Source organism: Apodemus sylvaticus, chromosome 12 (assembly GCF_947179515.1).
Source record: "Apodemus sylvaticus chromosome 12, mApoSyl1.1, whole genome shotgun sequence".
Lineage (NCBI taxonomy): Eukaryota > Metazoa > Chordata > Mammalia > Rodentia > Muridae > Apodemus > Apodemus sylvaticus.
This window is the reverse complement of record NC_067483.1, coordinates 2,402,516-2,422,935: the sequence shown is the minus strand read 5'-3', so window position 1 is coordinate 2,422,935 and position 20,420 is coordinate 2,402,516. Positions and strand designations below refer to the sequence as shown.

Sequence of the window (20,420 nt, the reverse complement as noted above, 5' to 3'; positions counted from 1 at the left end):
AAATAAGCAAAAAATAAAAAAAAAAATTAGAGTTGGAGGTTGGAGCTAGATTGTTATGTGGCTCTATGAATTTTGACTACATTTGTTTACTGATATTATACTCCAAAGATAATATTTACACTTCATGTAAGCTCTTAGTGAAGTAGAAAAGGAATGACTGGTTCTGAAATAAGTACACAAGGAGCTAGCTGAACGTCACGCCGACCCCGCCCTTCACCTGTCTAGCTCAGCCCAGGGCAGGAGCCTTGTTAGAGTCTCTGTCACCTAGAGACCGCTGGCACCGCCCCCTGACTTCACCCCGAGCCTGGGCAATGCCCAGCATCCATCAGTCACAGCAACTGGAGGGCGCCATTTGGCGCTCCAGTACGTCACCCAGGGACTTCTGTCCCTGCCTCTGATGTCACTCCCATCCCAGCCCCGCCCCTCGTACATTCTTCTCAGCCCTGGGAAGGCGCCATGTTGCTGTCCCTGTCCGTCACCAGGCTCCCGCTGGCTCTCGCCCCTGCTGTCATCCAGCAGGGCCCCTCGTCCACTCTCTTGGAATGCTGTCATTTCCTGTCTTTCATTTTTATGAATGAAACTGGGCCACAAGTTTGAACGTGTTTGTGGGTCGGCAGTGCGGCAGAGGCGGAAGGGAGGTGAGCACGCGCTTTTAGCAACTGCTGTAATTGCCGAGCTTCCTGGGGGCGCAATGGCGGGATGGGACTGCATTCGCCTGTGCATTTGGATGAAAAATGTGCTCCATGCTGTGAGTGTCTGTGAGCTCTGGAGTAACTCCACGCTATCCTCCTGTCATCTCCACAGACGCGGTCTGTGTCTTTGGAGAGGCCGGGCAAGGCGCGGGCTTCCCGCCCTGGAAAGTTTGCAGCGGGGTGAAGTGCAAACCCTCTCTGTGCTCCTCCAGGCGGGGACAGTGGCCTCCTGGCATGACCCTCCTGTAGGGACGGAAGCCGAGCGATCGCTAGGCTGTGTGCCCGGACCTCGCTTCTGCCTGTGAGCTGGTGAGACAGGTAGGAAATTCACAAGACCATAAACTGAATCCAGTTCCTTAACGCAACAAGACGGGCTGTGAAATGATAAAGACCTGGTAGAGTTTAAGGTGATCTGGGCTGGCGCTTTCCCAACGAATGTAAATGAACAAGTTGGAGCTGTTTGGGGTCAAGGGCTGTGGGATGGACAGGTCGCAGGCTAACCAGGCCACCCTTGGTCGGGCAAGTGCAGCTGGTGTGCTGACTGTGGGAGAGAGTAACCATAGGAGGTCCAGAAGTTTACCCCAGGCCAGCTTGCAGAAACAGGGCCTTTTCCCTTCCTTCCACCACCCCAACCCCCAGTATGAGGCTGGACCTTGAGCCCTGCTGGCCCTCCTGGTGGTTCATTAATAGCAGCATTCAAAGCAGGCTTCATACAACTCCCTTTCCCCAAATGGTAGGCATGAAACAACCCTGGGAGAAAACCAGGAAACATGACACATACAGTAGAGCAGTGTTATCAATCAGCGTGTTTTCCTCACTGACAAGGTGGGGAAAATCCACAGTTGTGTTAGCTCAGGCTCTCTAGATAAACACACTTCACCTCACAGAAAGAATGAATGTCTCTATGTGTGTATAAGGGAGATTGAATAGAATGTCACAGAGACAGTTGTCCTCCTCATCCAATAATGGCTGTCTGCCAAGAGAAATTTGGAAATCAAGGACTTATCTGGTGAAAGGGAGCTGCAGTTTCCCTGAGCCCCGCATGAAGCCACAAAAAAAATTATTGTTGCCTAAAATCAGTTTTTGAAGTTAATAGCATGGGTGCCCGTCCCCTTGTGGGTCAGATAACTTCACTACACCTGAGGAATGGGCTGTGCAAGCCTTCCCTTGATTGAAGGAAGAAGCAGGCAAGTGCTGTGAGGAAAGCTCAGGCTAGGTCTGAGGACAGCTCCAGGTAAGTGCAGGATCATTGCTCACAGAGGGGAGGAGCAGGCAGCTGACTAGCCTGAGCTCAAATGGTGGGTCCTCCCCTAGGGCTGGGTGAGGTGAGAGTACTCTAGGAACAGTGCTTCAAATGCTAAAGGGGTACAAACCACTCCTGACATCTCGAAAATGCCTAGCCCTGGACCTGAAGCACACTTTAACTTTGAGGAGGGATGAGACTCAACTGGCCATTCAAGGCCTCCAGGAGAACCTGCCAGTGAGACAAAGAGGTGGGATCTTCTGGTTGCCTTTCTGCAAATTCATCATTGCTGTGCATCTTGAATGGTTCTCCATGTTGTTCTCTGAGCGCTGCTGTTGGCTGTTGTGAGAGGACTTCAGGGAAGCTCTGAAACCGCGACATGGTGAGCACAGGATCACTGCCCACAATGGGTGGGAACAGACGTCTGAGCAGTGGACACTGGGGTGGTGATTCCTCTCTGTGGCTGGATGGGAAACAACAGCCAGATGTGAACACCTGTGAGGGCCCTTGTGCTGCTCCTCACATGCCACATCAGCCAGTGGCCTCTGAGTAACCTCACTATCATGGCTGATTCTGAATCTGCCCAAAACATTTAGACCACTGGCTTTCTTGTAGGAACATGTGTGGTTTCTCTGACTGCAGCACTTTTTCAAACACTTTTGTGTTTTTTAGCATTCATTAAAAAGACAGGTATAAATCGAGTAGCTCTGCTTTCACATGTTACTTGTTTTTGTTTTCTCTAGTTTTGTTAATTATTTCTGTTGATTTTTTTAATATTTCTTTACTTTGATGTTTATTGTTTTGATTATTATGTGGCAAAGGAACTTTTCACAAAGTATTTGGTATTCTCGATTCTTCTTTTATCCTTGTCCTTCTCTTCTTCTTTTTCTTCTTCAGTCATTTGTGTTTTTGCCTTCTCATACGTTGCAGAACTCTTGGTTGTTCATTGTCAGGAAAGTTTTAGAAAGTTTTTTTTTTGTTTTTTTTTTTTTGTTTTTTTTTTTGTTTTTTTTTTTTTTTGTTTGTTTTGACCAATGTATTAATTTTCTTTTCTTCTTCTTCTTCTTCTTCTTCTTCTTCTTCTTCTTCTTCTTCTTCTTCTTCTTCTTCTTCTTCTTCTTCTTCTTCTTCTTCTTCTTCTTTTTTTTTTTTCATTTTAAAGCTTGTGATTTTTCTCTTGCATTCTTGTTCTGTGGGTGAGCCTTGCCTTAATAGTTGTCAGCATACAGGCAATTTCAATGACCTGCATTTTGCAATTTAGGAAATTCTTAAGTTATTAGTTGCCTCCATCACCTGCTGCTGTTTCCTGCTTGTGCATTATGTGACAACACCTGCTCTAATTGTTCCCTGTCTCTGTTCCCTGCACATGCACTCTCTCTATTCTTTCTCTTCCTTCATGGCTCTTTCCCTGCTCCCTGTCTGTCTGCCTGTCTTCAGGTTCTCTCGTGTACCTCCATCCCATCCTCAGGTTCTCACTCCTCTCCCTTCCTCCATACAACCTCATTTGCATCACATCTCTTGTGTGTTTTAGTTCCTCAGGACCTGTTGTAAAAGCATAGCTTGGTTTTCTTGGTGACATATTTTCCTGGCTGTTATTCATTATATTCCTATGTTGATGTCTAACCATCTTGGTGTGTGGTGATAATAGGCCTAGGCATTAGTTTCTGGCTTTGTCTTGTTTAGGTGGGATTTTTATTCATGGTTTATAGTTTGCTGTCTAGATTTGCAGAGAGTATTGGCTGAGTGTTGCCTCTTTTACTGACCTGCTTGGCGGGTATGTTCAAGAAGGAATGCTGGCTAATGTTGAAAGCTGTGAGAGGAGGTGGGCAGGAAGAGATAATCTTCTCAATCCACAAGGAGACATAATCAGGAGAGAGGTGAACCTGCCAACATTTCAACATTTCAGAGCTACAATGATCTGAAGGAGCCTCAATTGAGGGTGTGCCCTCATCAGAATGACTGGTTGCTATGTCTGAGTGAGATCTTGTAGATGATTGACATGGGAAAGCTCTCCCACTGATGGTGACAATATTCATAGGCAAGTGGGACTGGGCTGGATGGGAGACCTACCTGAGCTTGGGGCACTGACCATGCAGGAGAGCAAGCCAGGAGACAATGTTTCCCCCAGACAAATGTTTCCCCCAAACAAAACCTTCAGTTTGTAGCTCCAGTTTCTACTCTAAGCTCCCAAAGTGATGAATTGTGATCTGACAGTACCATTCACAAAAACTGGTTATTACCTGAGATGCTTTTGCTCAGAGGTTTCCATCACACCAGCAGAGTAACAAGTTAAAACAAAACGACAACCACAAAAGAATTATCAACAAGTGATTTTGCTGCTGGACAGAATCTAGGTTCTCTTTTTAAGGAATATGGAAATTATCAGAAATTGAGAAGGTGAAAGTCATAGAAAGCTGTTGATGGACCTTAATTGGTTGTTCTCATGGTACTTGGGAGATTGGAGGGTTGACAGTATGCAGCCAGAGAAAATTGAGACCATAGCATTTCAGAGGAAAGCAGACACTGGGTAAATTATAGCTAGAGGTCATTTGTGTGATACTTTGGCCAAAAATCTTTTCTCCTTGTCTTATACCTAAAATATAGAGTGGGTTAAATTTTAAAAATAATGTGCTGATTTCTAAATTTTCATTCTCTCTCTCTCTCTCTCTCTCTCTCTCTCTCTCTCTCTCTCTATATATATATATATATATATATATATATATATAATTTCTATCTACATAGTTGTTCATTTTCCCCACTTATTTATCATTTATTTATTTAAAGTCTACTTTCTCCCACCTCTCCATTCCCACTTAAAACAGTCTTTCATCCCTAACTCATTTTATCTCTCCAAGGAACAATGGGAACACTGAAGTATCCAACAATCATGGCATTTCAAGTCTCTGCCTCAAGGAAGCTCTGAAATCGAGACATGGTGAGCACAAGATATCTGCCCACAATGGGGAGGAACATGCAGCTGAGCAGTGGGCGCCTGGGTGGTGCGTCCTCTCTGAGAATGGATGGGAAGCATCAACCAGAAGGTAGTAGGACCTGGGATGGTGGGTCCTCTATGGGGTTGGATCAGAAGTATCAGCCAGATGTATCCACCCGTCAGGTTCCTAGTTGTTCTTCTTACTTTCTAAATCAGTTGGTGACCTCTGAATAACTTCACTATCATGACTGATTTCTGCATCTGCCCAAACTCTGGACCAGTTGCTTTCTTGTAGAAGCATGGGTGTTTTCTGTGAGTATGCACCACCTGTGTCCAGACCCTTTTGTCTTTTATAATATACATTAAGAAGTCAGGAATATGGCTGGAGAGATGGCTCAGAGGTTCCTACACAGGTCAGGAGGTCAATTCTTAGCAACCACATGGTGGCTCATAACCATATATAATTGGATCTGGTGCCCTCTTCTGGCCTGCAGGAATACATGCAGGGAGAACATTGTACAAGTAATGAATGAAATACTTAAAAAATGACGATGGAAATGATTGTAATAGTTCTGATTTCATCCATTACAATTTTATTTTTTGTTTAGATTGTTATTTTTTTCTGATTAGTTTTTTATATGTCTTTAACTTATATGCTATGTGTTTTGATTATTAGGTGGCAAAGGGACTTTTTCCCAATCTGTTTGGTATTTTTCATGCTTCTAGTAAATTAACAGGCACCTTCATTCATTTAGGAGAGGTTTCATTTATTATTTCATAGGAAATATTTTCTAAACTTTTATGTTGATTGATCTTCTCCTTCTCGTCCTTCCTCTTCTACTTCCCCTCCTCCATGTCTTACTCCTCTTCCTCCTCCTTCTCCTCCTCCTCCTTCTCTAACATTTCCTTAGAGACTAAAACACACAAAAGATCTGATGCAAAAGAGGTTGTTTGTGGGAAAGGAGAGGAGTGAGAACCTGAGGATAGTAACTTATTTTCCTGAATGCTTATTCACCAGCATTATCTTCCAATGCTGGTCTCTAGTTATCTGTGTTTGTAGTAATTATTGGTCTAGGTAATGGTTTCTCAGTTTGTCTTGTGTGTGTGTGTGTGTGTGAGTATTATTCCTGTGTTACAGTTTTCTGTCTAGATTTTCAGAGAGTGTTGACTGAGTGTTGTCTCTTTTACTGACATGTTTGGTGGGTATGCTCAAGAGGGAATGCATGCTAATGTTAAAAGCTAGGAGAGGAGGTGGGGATTAAGAGATAATCTTAGAAATGCACAAGGAGACATAGTCAGGAGAGAGGTGAAGTTGCCAACATTTCAAACTTTCCGAGCTACAATCATCTGAAAGAGCCTCAATTGAGGGTGTGCTCTCATCAGAATGGCTGGTTGCATCTGTGTGAGATAGTGTGAATGATTGATGTGGGAAGGCTCTTCCACTGAAGGTTCCAATATTCATGAGCAGGTGGGCCTGGGCTGGATGAGAGAGCTACCTGTACATGGGACACTGGCCAAGTAGAGAAGCAAGCCAGGAGACATTGTCCATGCTTTTAACTTCAGTTTGTAGCTTCAGTTTCTACTCTAAAATCCCCAACATGATTAACTGGGATCTTAAAAGGGAAAAAAAAAATCTACAACAACCGTTTATTGCCTGAGATGCTTTGGCTCAGAGCACTCCATCACATTAGCAGAGTAAGTGGTTAGAATAACAAAAACAATCACAAAAGCATTATCAACAAGTGATTTTTCTGCTGAACAGAATTTATGTTCTCTTTTGGAAGAATGTGGAAATTATCAGAAATTGAGGTGGCAAAAGTCATAGAAAGCTGTTCATGGATTTTAATCAGTTGTTCTCATATGACTTGGGAGATTGCAGTTTTGAGAGTGTGCAAACAGAGGAAATTGAGATCATAGCATTTCAGATGAAAATGGATATGGTAAATTTTAGTGAGAGGTCATTTGTGTGATATTTTGGCTGAAAATCTTTTGTCCTTGGCTTACACTCTGAAATACTGAGTGGGTTAAAATTTAAAAATAATGGGCTGACTTCTATATTTTCATTCTATTCATATGTATTTGTTCATTTTCCCAATTTATTTATTTATCATTTATTCATTTAATTTAAATTCCACTTTCTCCCTTCTCTCCATTCTACTTTATACAATTCTTCACCCCTTACTCTTTTCATCTCTCCAAGGAGCACGGGGATCACAGGAGTATCCATTAACCATGGCATGTCAAGTCTCTGCATGGTTAGGCATACCTCTCATACTGAGTTCAGAAAAGGCAGCCATGTTAGGGAAACAATTTGGACAGAAAGACAGCAGTATAAGGGACATCTCTTGCTTCATTTGTTGGGCAAACCACATGAAGACTGAGTAGTTCGTGTACTACATATATGGTAGGAGACTCAGTCCATCCTGTGCATGCTCTTTAGTTGGTGACTCAAGTCTCTGAGAGTCTCCAAGTGTCCAGGTTAGTTGATACTGAGGGTCTTCTTATGGACTTTCTGTTCCTTCTGAGGCCATCAATCCTTTCCCCAACTCTTCCAAAAGACCCCCTGGGCTCTGTCCAATGTTAGGCTGTGAGTCTCTGCATCTGCCTCAGTCAGGTGCTGGGTGGACATTCCCAGAAGACAATTATGCTAAGTTACTCTCTGGAAATATAACAAAGTATATCCTCAGTAATGTCAGGATTGGCGCTTGGCAGGGATTGGCAGACATAGGATGGGTCTCAAGTTGGGCAGGGTATTGTTAGGCCATTCCCTCATTCCCTGCTCCATCTTTTCAGCTGCAATTCTAGTAGACTGGACAAATTTGGGGTGGAAAAGTTTTTGGTTCAGGTGGCATCCTTAACTCTCCACTGGAGGCGGGGGTGGGGGTGGGGGTCCTGCCTGGCTACGGGATGTAGGCCCTTCAGGATCCATATCTCATTATCATGCATTTCCACTAAGATTGCCACCATAGACTCCTTGGTGTCCTCCAATTTGTCATCTCTGACACATCATAAAGATACCACACCCTTCCTCACCTGCTGCAGATTTCAATTTATTGTGCTGGACCTCAGGTCCTCTCTTATCTCTCACCACACCTGTTTCTGTTCTCTCCCACTTCCACTCTCTTATATGCTCTCTTAACCTGTTCTGTTTCATCTGCCTTCTATGAATGTTTTACACCCCATTTTGAGTGAGAGTCAAACATTCTTATTTGTGTCTTCCTTCTTGTATAGCTTCTTTTGATTTGTGGGGTGTAGTGTAGATATCCTGGAATTTATTGGTTTATTCACTTGTAAATGAGTACATACTTGCTTGTCATTTTGTTTGTGAGTTACCTAAGTTTGGATGATAGTGTCTAGGTATATCCATTTGCCTGTAAAATTTATGATGTCCTTGCTTTTAATAACTGAATAGTATTTAATTTTGTAAATGAAACACATTTTCTGTATCCATATTTCAGTTGAGGGACATCTGGATTTTTCAAGTTTCTAGCTGTTATACATAAAACAGATATGAGCTTAGTGGAACAAATGCTCTGGTGGTTATATGTCTGAGCAGGAACCCTAAGTGAAATTCTTCCTCCTGCTGAGTCATAAATTATTGGAAAGAATGGGAAAATTATTTCCTAGGTCCAGAAAGGAACTTTGAATAAATAAATAAAACCTGCTGCGATTGTGTTCCAAGTGAGACATAGAAGCCAAACTTGATAGGATCACCCATATTATCTTGGTTCTAGAAAATGACAGATGAAAAATTCAGGGTCATGGATACTTCCTTTATGGAATAAGTTTTGCACTATTCTAGCAATCTTTTGGCAGATTCAGAGCCTCAGTTAAGACTCTGTGAGTTCATTGCATTGAAATTTTGTGGATGATGCTTAAGTTGCATTTTGGGCCCAGAAGGTGTAGAAATACCTGGCATTGATAAATCTGCTAAGAAGAAAGGCAAACAGGGAGAGGAAATACCCAAGCTGAGAGATAGATGCATGAGAAGTTACAGGAAGAGGAGCATCTAAGCCTTTAGAAACTAGAGTCCAATGTTTTTAAGAATTCAGCTACAGCATTTGGAGTTTGTCCTGGTGTGTTTCTTGCCTTGGTTCAATATTCTCTCCATAAGTGCACAATCCTATTTATTGGAAAATGAAGGAGCATTCTGTTCTACTGCGTGTTGGAAACATACAACATGTTTTCCGATTTTACAATATATGGTTTTCAAGATATTGCCTTGAATAACAGAGGAGGCTTTAGAAATTTGAACAGTATGGGAGCTCCTAAAAACTCTTAAGATCACAGGAAACTGAATGAGTTTTCACCACAGGATGAGCGTGAACTTATCATGACCAGGGTTACAATGCACTTGATAGAAACAAAAAGCTTCTAGATAGGATGATGTCTTTGAATGCTTTTCTGTCTTGTCTGGCTTTCTTTGTAGAGTTTGTGGAAGGTTGTGTATGAGAGGCTTTTCAAGAAACCTATTGGGGGAGATGACAGTGTATATAGACTTAAAAAAGTTCATTCTTCCTTACTTTTTTTTTTTATCTCCAATAGTTTATGATCATTTCCCTGATCACTGTCCCCACACTATGTCCCTTGCCCTCACAGATTCCATCCTCCCAATCACCTCTGTTTTTCCTTTTAAAGGGTGTGGGCCTCATGGATATCCCCACACCATTAAATTTCCTTCAAAAATGACATAGTGATTAAATTATAATGTCTTAGTCAGGAAATAAGAATAGGAAGCACCAAAATTAAATGAATACATCGTGAAGAAAGTATACATTTACTTCACAATTATATCAATATCATGCTTTGTGTTGTACACGTGTTGGATATTTTAGGATGCAGTGACTTATGATGATGTGCATGTGAACATCACTGCGGAAGAGTGGAATTTACTTGAATCTTCCCAGAAGAATCTCTACAAAGATGTGATGCTGGAGACCTACTGGAACCTTACTGTTATAGGTAAGACTCTGAATTTACTTTTGATTTTCAAAATAAGGGACAGATGTTTCTTGGCTATTGATGATCTTCTTTAATTTAGTTGAGAATGAGGAAGATTGAGCTGAATAAAGCAGGGTCAGTGCTGTCAAATTTCACAGTACCTTGATCTTTACCTAATTTTCTATCATTCCTTTTCTGGAACTGTATTTTAGGTTCCTATTGGGAAGACCATCATATTGAAGAACAAGGTCAAACTTCTAGAAGTCTTGAAAGGTAATTTCCATGTACAAACTGATACAAATATGCCTCTGTCAAAATTTTAATATTTTCTGCTAGCTCTAAAGGAAAGCAACAGTGTTAAATTTCAGTCCTTTAAGTGTATCTATGATTATAATATTCTCTCAAAACCATGCACAGCATTGTCGGTTATCTGATTCATGTTTGCAAGGTATTCCCTTAAGAAAGATGACAAGGAAACAGTGCCTTTAATGATAACTTTATTTGATTTATAGCTCCATTAGTGCTATGTGGTGAATATGCCAATCCATATAGTCTCATAATATTTAGATGTTACAAATTAAATAGTCATAAATGTATGACCCAAACCCAGGAATAACCTAATAGTCTATGCTAAATTGTTGATATACATATTCTTGTACTGACATTGCAAAGTTTATTGGGAGGTCAGTTTATGAAAGTCTAGAATGTTGTCATGGAGAAACCTTAATCCATATATCAAGTGTCTATGAGGAACAAAAAGTCAAACAGTGTGAATGCAATGTGTGGGAAAACTTTTCATTTATTCTTCTTCTTTTAATAGGCATATCATATGTCACAATGAATTATAGCCTCGTGAGCATAGGGATATTAACATAAGCAATGTAATTGTTTTCTATCACAAAACAATGAGAGAATATGTAGTATTCTGCCTTTGGTAAATTTACTGAATATGATGGAAGTTTGTGATGAATTGGTTTTCTAATTTTATTGCAAACTTCCCTAAACTCACACTGTAGAAAATTGTTATGGATACTAGAATTTGGAAAATCTTCTGATTCTCCTTCTTCACATGGGATGTGGTATTATTTACACTATAGGAAAAATTATGAATGCAAACAGTGTTATAAAGCTCTGAGTTGTTCCTTTTTCTTCAGATAGGAAGTACAATAGGAAGTATCTTTCCTCATATAGCAATCCCATATAAAAAACAGATGTTATAAATATGAGCCATGCAATAACTATCACAGTTATCTTCAGCAAACCAATGTGGGAGAACACTGTGAATATATGATGTGATAAAACCTTAAGATCTGATGCTTCTTTACCATTAAACCAACTTGCAAACTTATTTCATAATGATAAAATGATTGGTCAGGGTAATGAATGTGGTAAATATTTCACATGTGCCAATTATTGTTGCAGGCATATAAGAAGTCAGAGTGGAGAGAAACACTATGAATGTAATCAATGGGGTAAACCCTTTGCAAAACACAGTCATCTTCAATATCATAGAAGAATACATACTGGAGAGAAATCTTATGAATGTAATCAATGTGGAAAAGCCTTTACAAGTCCTGGTGATCTCCAGTATCATAAAAGAACACATAATGGTGAGAAACCTTATGAATGTAATCAATGTGGTAAAGCTTTTGCCTATCACAGTAATCTCCGATATCATAAAAGAACACATACTGGAGAGAAGCCTTATAAATGTAATCAATGTGATAAAGCCTTTAAAGCATCCTTTATTCTTCAGAATCATAAAAGAACACATACTGGAGAGAAACCTTATGAATGTAATCAATGTGGTAAAGCCTTTGCATGTCACAGTAGTCTCCAAAGACATAAAATAACTCATACTGGAGAAAAACCATATGAATGTAATCAATGTGGTAAAACTTTTGCAAGATCCAGTTATCTCCAGTATCATAAAAGAACACATAGTGGGGAGAAACCTTATGAATGCAATCAATGTGATAAAAACTTTTCATGTCATCTTGGTCTCCAATATCATAAAAGAAGACATACTGGAGAGAAAACTTATGAATGTAATCAATGTGGTAAAGCCTTTGCAAGTCACAGTCATCTCCAATATCATACAAGAACGCATACTGGAGAGAAACCTTACCAATGTAATCAATGTAGTAAAGCTTTTACAGTATCCAGAAATCTTCAATATCATAAAAGAACACATGCCAGACAGAAACCTTATGAATGTAATCAAAGTGGTAAAGTATATTCATAAGGGAGAAGTCTCCAAATTCTATGTGCTAGAGAGAAACCTAAGGTTCAAAATGCAAGGAATCATCAGGAAGTTGAATGAAGCTAAATCCTGTTATCAAGGATATTCAATGGCATTAAAGTAATGGTTACATTAAGACAAGATTCCATCCAGCTAAACATATGGATTTGCAGTTGTATGAATGTGAACTGTGTCATGTTATAAAGCATTATTACCTGGTTGTTGTTTTCATGTGGAGATATGAAGATATAAATACGTGACAAACTGAGAAGGCCTGGATCTTGATTGCTATTTTGGGTTTTCATTTTAAGATCTAAAATTTAAAGCTTAGGTCCAGGAATGGTGTTACATGATTTTTATCCCAGCATTCAAGAGACAGAGCCCTGTAGATCTCTGAGTTCAAGGTTAATCTACTCAGCAAGTTCCAGGACCGCAAAGCTTAGGTTTTGAAGTTTTTTGAAAAATATAAAGTGGGTGATAATGTAATAGAAGTGGCCATGTTTCAGCCACATAAAGTGGCAGAACTCAGCAGCTTTGTCTATGTGGCTCTGGATTTAGAGGCAAGAATAGAAGGGACTATTGAGACAATGCTGGATAGCTACAGATCAAGAATTAGAGGAAATGAGAAGAAATAAGCATCACTGAGGTAAAAAAAATCCTGGGAAGTATATTCTGAGTGACAAAGAATGTGTGCTCCAGAGATCAAGGTAGGGCCTAGTGGTGCAGTTGGACTTGTCATGTGTAAGAATCACCAGGTTGTACTGGTTTTGAATACATGAAATTGTCATGCAGAGGAGCTGAGGCGTGGCACCATTGAGCAAACATAAGGGAGGCTATGGGTCAAAAATTTTTGCAGCAGAGGAACTCAACATCCTGAAAATGCAAGTGCCATGGTTGAACAGCAATAACAGAAGGAACAGGAGATTGGAGCCGACCAGAGTTTAGAATGCTGCAGAGGGCGGAGGTAGATAACTGACCCAATCTCTTTGGAGGATAAGAGAAGATCATGTGTGGATCCTGGACATTGACAGAAGAAGCTGTGATATTGAAATTATCTTGAAGACACCAAAATGTTGAGATATTAGAACTGTGTGATAGCAGGAAAACTGCTTTCCAGGAATAAAACCACTCAAAGAGAAAGAATTCTCCTGCATTGTACAAAGCAGAAAGTTGGAAATATGAAGAACACTTTGACAACAGATATGGAGATGTAGAGGTTGAAGATGACTCAGCTGACTTTGATCATATTTAGGTCCACTGTTTCCTCATGGTACCTATAGCAATTGTGAAGTATATGCTGTGAATTTGGAGGTATATGATGTGCTTTTATGATTTTGAACATGATTAAATTTAGAAGAGTCTTTGAACTTTGGACTCTTAGCATTTATGACACTGCTGTAGACAGAGACTTTTGAAGTAGGTGCTCATGTATTCTGCATGTTTAAGTATGATCTCTATACACTCATGTGTTTGAACAATCATATGGGGGCCAAAAAGAGGAATGCGGTAATTTAAATATGCCAAGCTAAGTGAGTGGCATTATGAGGTGGTGAGGCCTTGTGAAGGGCATCACTTTTTGGGTAGGCTTTGAAATTACTACAAGTGCTGAAGAGACCCTCCTATTAGGTCCCTGGAAGACACTCTTCTCCTGGTTGCCTTTGGATAAAGATGAAGAACTCTCAGCTTCTTCTCCAGAATCATGTCTGTCTGCATTCCTGCCATGTTTCCTGCTATAGAGAAAATGGACTAAACCTCTGAAACTGTAAGACAGCTCCAACTAAATGGTTGCTTTTATTGGAGTTGTCTTGTTCATTATGACTTTTGACAGCAAAGAAAATGATAAGTTAGAAACACTCTGAGTGCATTTAATGCAGTCAGAACTTTGCACAGTTCTGTAGTCTTCATTTTCATGAAAAATATGTGTCAGAGGAAAACCTCATGAATGGGTTTAGTATGATGCCTTTGTACACCTCTATAGTCTTCATCATGGTGAAGCTATTCATACTGGAGTGAAAGTCTATGAATTTTAGCAATGTAAGGCCTTTATGTTATGAGATATACTGAGTTCTAACACAATTTAAAAACCAGGACAATGCAAATGATAAGCATCTTTATAGTTAAATCTTTACTGATTAATCTGGACTAGAAAATATATTTATAAATTTATCTGAATGACCCCATCCAGTCACCACTCTGAGCCAGAATCTGATATAGATTTCAAACCTGAAAACCTCAAACATCAATGCTAGTTACAGCTACATTTCCTACCAATCAGGATTTTCTTTTGATGTTACTCTATGTGAAATGATACAGAATGTAGGCTTTATGGTTTAGCATATCCCACCCACTGGTTCTTTGTAGGTGGTAACAGACATTTTATTTTGAGGGATAAAATGTGAATAACAGAAATTATGATTAGGAACAAGTCATTATGATTTGGGGAAACAAACAAATGATGAAAACTTGACTGATATCGTTAAGTACTTAAGTGCCATATGACCTGGGACTTGACCTGTTTCAACCCATGATTCAATGGAGGTTGGGAACAAAAAGATCATCCTTAGAGCAAGTTTCTTTTGCATGTTCCCAACATTTGTGTATCATAGTCATTTTAAAAATATAACAAAATATATTGAAGAGAAATCTTATAAATATAATCAATGTGATAAAAATTTTTCACAATACTTATCTATGAATGCATAAAAGAATACATCCCAGACAGAATGCTATGAACAGGCAATTTGATAAAGAAAATCTTTGCATTTAGCAGTAGTCTCAGAAACTATAAGAAAAAGCCATAATGCAGATAAATGCTCATAAACAGTCAATATGTTAAAGTTTTGTAATTTCTAGTATCTTAATACAAGAGTAAACTCTTTTGCACCTAATTAAGCTAGTAAAGACTTTGCATTTCTAGAAAGTTTTTGAGAACCTTCAATAATACCAAAAGTAATCTGTGACTAAAAAGATTTCGGTAAGATCTTAGGCAACATAACTATATCGAGTTATTCAGGGTTATTTTTTATGTAGAAATAATGTGACATGTGTCAACAATCAACTAAAACTTTATAATATCTCTCTATTTTATTTGCACTTGCAAACTCATTTTTACTTACAAAGGACACTAATTTTTATTTTCTATTTTAGTTAATCATGTGTCGAACAACATTGTTAACAGTGTTCATCAGCTCTAGGAACTGCTGATGTGAAGTTTTGGTTCACTTATACAAACAATCATATCATCTGCAAAGAAAGATCATTTTACTTCCTCCTTTCTAATTTATATTACCTTTCCTCCCATTTTATTGCTCTAACTAAACTTTTACATAATATATTAAATAGATAGATATACAGAAAATGGATCTCTTGTCTAGTTTAGGAACTACTGGAATTTGAATTTCTCTCCAGTTATTTTAATGTTGGCTATAGGCTTGCTGTAAAGTGACATTTTTGTGTTCAGTCATATCCCTTGAATGCTTAAACACTTCAAAATTTTTATCATAAAGTGGTGTTGAATATTGTCAGATAATTTTACATGATCTCATGAGATGAATAATTCTATGATTTCTATACTTTAACCCCATTATATTGAACCACCACTGTGTTTCTTGAATGAAGCTTTCCTCATTGATCATGTTGGATGATCTTTGATGTGTTTTGTATTTCATTTGTTTTGTTTTGTTTTGCTAATTAAGTATTTTTGCATCTGTGCTTATAAGGAAAATTGGTCTGTAATTATCTTTTATTGTTCAGTCTTTCCTGACTGGACATGAGTAATCATGGGTTCAGAAAATAAATTGGCTAATATTTCTTTTGTTTCTGTATTGTTGAATTCACTGAGGAGTATTCTTGTTAAATCCTCTTTGAAAGTCTCATAGGATGCTACCCAGAAACTCACAGTCTTGGGCTCATGTTGGTGGCATATGTTTAATGAATTCTGTTTTCCAAGGTGTTTATGTCTGTTTAAGTTTTTTTTTCTTTTTCTTTTTTTTAGATTCATTTAATTTTGGTAACTGGAATCTGTTGAGAAAATTAACCATTTATTTTAGAATTTCCAATTTGGTGGAGTGCACCCTTTTAAAAACTGTCTTTACCATTCTCTAGATTTCTTCATTGTCTGTTATTCTGTCCCCATTTCATTTTAGGTTTCATTAATTTGGATATTCTTTTATCTTTTAATAAGGGTTCAGGTATCTTGTCTAATAAAAGGCTCAAAAGACCAGCTCCATATTTCAGTAATTCTTCTCTTTCTATTGTATTGGTTTCAGCCCCCACAGCGGGAATTTCTTGTTGCCTCATCCTTGTTTTCACTGCTTCCTCACTTCTTTCTGTTGTAGCTTTTAAAGCATGCTGTTAAATTACTAGCATGAAAGCTCTCTAGTTTTTTCATGTATGCATTTTGTGCTGTGAACTTTCTTCTTATTTCTACATTCATTTTCTTTGTTTTCCATGAGATTGTACATGCTGCATATTCATTTTCATTGAACTCTAGAAAGTCTCTAATTTTTTCCTTTATTTCTGTGTAGACCTATTTTCCCTCACACAATTAGTATTCAATGAGTGGTTCTCCCTCATCTCTTACAATGCTGTGACATCAACAGGTTTTTAGCCTAGATCACATCTTTTGTCTCATCATAGAGTGTGGGGTCTCCTGGGTCTGATGTAATCCAGTACATAAAGAGCCCAATTTCTAGGGGCCACCCACTTGGCTGTCTTGTTGCTCTCTGGGATGGAATTTATTCCTTGCTCATCAGAAGGCTCCTCTCCATATAAATGGCCCATGGATATGAGAGGTAGCATTGGCCCTCCAGCCATCTGTGTCTTGACCCTGGGGAAAAGATAGCCTTACCACAGTGAGGAGGGCATGCCTAAGTCTATGAACCCACAGGAAGCAGACACATCAGAACCAGAAGTGACCATTTGAAGACGAGAAAGTGGCTGTGCTGTACCCAGAAGTGTCCGTGATGTAACAGGAAGTGACTGGCTGTAACCAGAATTGAATGTTCATCACAGGAAGTGACTCACTTTAAGAAGAAGTGTCCATTCAATGGCCAGAAGTGACCATCACTGTCATAGGAAGTATCCGTGTCTTGACAGGAAGTGACTGTAACATAATAGGAAGTGGCTTTAATGACTTAAATGTCCTTTTGTAGCTCTCAAATGGTGCCTGGGCCTATGTATTTTAAGTGGTCTCTATGGGTTATATCTCCTCTTTGTTGGATATTTTGACTGAGGTCATTACCATTGGGCCTTGGGAACCTCTCACTTCCCTGGCATGTGGGACTTTCTAGAGACTACCCCCTCTACTGGGTCATTCCCCATCCTCCAGTGCAACATATTTCTATTATTTCCTGACCCTCTGTCTGTCTCTCATCTCTTTGCTCACCAGATCCTGACCACGTTTTTTATATGTCTCCCTCCTAGGTACCCATGGAGCAGTGTCATTAGAAAGTTTCACCTCAGGGAATGGCAAATAGCCTTGCACTTTATAAACAAATAATTTTGTCATTTCTTTTATACAAGTCTATTTAGGACTTTGAATAATTCCATGTATATTATTCATTACATGGATATTTCATTAGCTGATCCCTCTGAATTGTGACCTTGTGACTTCTGACCATGCAACCCCTGACCTCATCACCCTGCCCAAGTGCTGACCCTTGGATCCAATGACACAGCCTGACACTGTGACATCATCACTTTTGGAAAATTCCAAATGATGAAAATGTCGTACTCTGCACACTGATTTTCCCTATGGCTCATATTCACCAGTTCTCCAACAGGATTAGTAAACACCCTGGTCTTCAGCAAGGAAGAGAGACACCTAAATGAGATCCATCATTAGATGCTTACATATGCATTTTGATAAAGGAAAAGCAAAATTGAGAATGTCCCCTAATTTCCTAATGACTTTCACAAAAGACAGCTGCATTGAAGTAATCCCATGTAGTAAAATACAATGTACCTCATTGATAACTGAAAATTTATACACTTCATATTATTGTTTAATGGTAAAATGTGCTAGAGAAAATGATTACCAAATAACAAGTATCATGGTGTGTATGAATGTGTGTGAGAGTGTGCCTGTGTTCATATAAGTAAAAAATATATTTTAAAAATGTAGCCATGAGGGGCTGGAGAGATGGCTCAGTGGTTAAGAGCAACAACTGCTCTTCTGACAGTCCTGAGTTCAAATCCCAGCAACCACATGGTGGCTCACAACCATCTGTAACAAGATCTGACTCCCACTTCTTGAATGTCTGAAGACAGCTAGAGTGTACTTACATATAATAAATAAATCTTTAAAAAATATAGCCATAAATGAGCAAATGAAGAGGAATTCTGAATGTATGTAAAAATAAAAAATGGCTGTTATGACCACTCCAGGGCATATACCCAGAGGATTCCCCACCATGTAATAAGGATACATGCTCTACTATGTTCATAGCAGCCCTATTTATAATTGCCAGATGCTGGAAAGAACCCAGGTATCCCTCAACAGAAGAGTGGATGCAAAAAATGTGGTATATCTACACAATGGAGTACTATTCAGCCATTAGAAACAATGAATTCATGAAATTCTTAAGCAAATGGATGGAGCTGGAGAACATCATACTAAGTGAGGTAACCCAGACTCAAAAGGTGAATCATGGTATGCACTCACTAATAAGTGGATATTAACCTACAAAACTGGAATACCCAAAACATAATCCACACATCAAATGAGGTACAAGAAGAAAGGAGGAGTGGCCCCTTGTTCTGGAAAGACTCAGTGAAGCAGTATTCGGCAAAACCAGAATGGGGAAGTGGGAAGGGGTGGGTGGGAGGACGGGGAGAGAAGGGGGCTTACTGGACTTTCAGGGAGTGGGGGGCTAGAAAAGGGGAAATCATTTGAAATGTAAATAAATATATTGAAAAAAAAGGTATGGACATAAAACATTTGAAGGTCTGAAGAATTGATCACAAGGCTTCAATTTAGAGAAGTTATGTTTGACATTAAATGCTGTACATATCATGGTTTGTAATCTCATCCCACCTTCTTAACATCATCATTGAAAAGTACAAACATTAGCCCTGCAGTGCCTTTAATTAATGTGCCTTTAATCCCAGCACATTAGACAGGCAGAGGCAGGCATATTTCTGATTTCGAGGTCAGCCTGGTCTACAAAGTAAGTTCCAGGACAGTTAGGGCTATATAGAGAAAGCCTGTCTCGAAAAATCAAAAATTGAAAAATAATTTTTTAAAAAGGTATAGGCACAATAACATCAAAATTATTAATGAGATACTCTTTAAAGTACAAACTTGTCCTGCAGAACACTTGTCAACACTCAGAATCCTGTATTTGAGTTCAGTACTGTCTTTCTCATGAAGGCATCATTCAAAAGCTATAAATTTTGAATTAAGAGAACAATTACAAAAATTTGACATTATAAGCAAACATTTGTCTCATTTGAAATCTATACACAAGGACTATTTTGCTCAAATATATTTTAGAGAATTTTTATACTTAAAAGAGATTCATCTTCATTTCCAAAACTCCAAAACTCTGTTCTTAGGTTTCTAGTCCCAGTGCAGTAAATCAAAACTTCTATTCTTACTGTGCCAGACAGTAGAGTTCAGGCAATGTTCTGTGTGGGACTCATGTAGGGATCCAGGAAGGGTTGGGGGCTAAGGTGAATTCTTCAGTTGAATATTTCTCTGTAATTGTTTTCTGTACATACAGCAATTTCTTAAAATACATATAAGGATTTCCTTTGTCATATCCACAGAGGTAATGAGGCACTATTTGTTCTTTGAACAACAAACTTTAATGCTTTATATTCTTAGAGCTAAAATTGTGGCAAAAAAAATGACACATTTTATTTACTTCTACATGTGAATACTGTTTTGGTTTTTTTGGGGGTGGGGGATTTGGTTTTATCAAGACAGGGTTTCTCTGTATAGCCCTGGCTGTCCTGGAGTTCATTCTGTAGACCAGGCTGGCCTCGAACTCAGAAATCTGCTTGCCTCTGCCTCACAGAGTGCTGGGATTACAGGCATGAGTCACCACTACCCGGCCTGAATAGTGTTTTGAATAAAGAACTATATCCTAAGTCCTGCATGATGGCACATACCTGCAATCTCAGCACTTTACAGGCTGAGAGTATTTCTTTACCAAGAATTAAAAGCCAGACTGGGTCACTTCACCATTAATGGATAGTCATGACTACAATGGCAGATACTGCTTCCCAAATATTATATACTTCATGTAAAACCTCAATTATAGCAATTCTGACTACTTAGTAGCTTATAAATATAAACACCAAAAACACAAATGTTGTATGTATGAACATATGAATGTATGTATGTATGTATGTATGTTAGTTCTT

The 20,420-nt window shown here is 39.0% G+C and overlaps 1 protein-coding gene across 5 annotated transcripts; it reads left to right on the top strand.

The window, feature by feature from the left end:
- Window positions 1-436: 436 nt before the first annotated feature.
- LOC127697265 (zinc finger protein 120-like) lies at window positions 437-15,864 on the top strand. 5 transcript variants are annotated; one of them, XM_052200288.1, is made up of 7 exons: window positions 437-638; window positions 905-1,010; window positions 4,791-4,870; window positions 5,084-5,179; window positions 9,703-9,829; window positions 10,021-10,081; window positions 11,231-15,864. In XM_052200288.1, exons 5-7 carry the CDS (start codon window positions 9,796-9,798, stop codon window positions 12,051-12,053), a joined length of 918 nt encoding a protein of 305 aa, XP_052056248.1. In that variant the 5' UTR covers window positions 437-638; window positions 905-1,010; window positions 4,791-4,870; window positions 5,084-5,179; window positions 9,703-9,795; the 3' UTR covers window positions 12,054-15,864. The 5 variants fall into 5 exon arrangements, with proteins under 5 accessions (XP_052056248.1, XP_052056246.1, XP_052056244.1 ...); XM_052200286.1 differs by lacking the exon at window positions 5,084-5,179 and adding an exon at window positions 2,263-2,317; XM_052200284.1 differs by lacking the exon at window positions 5,084-5,179.
- The last annotated feature ends 4,556 nt before the right edge of the window (window positions 15,865-20,420 follow it).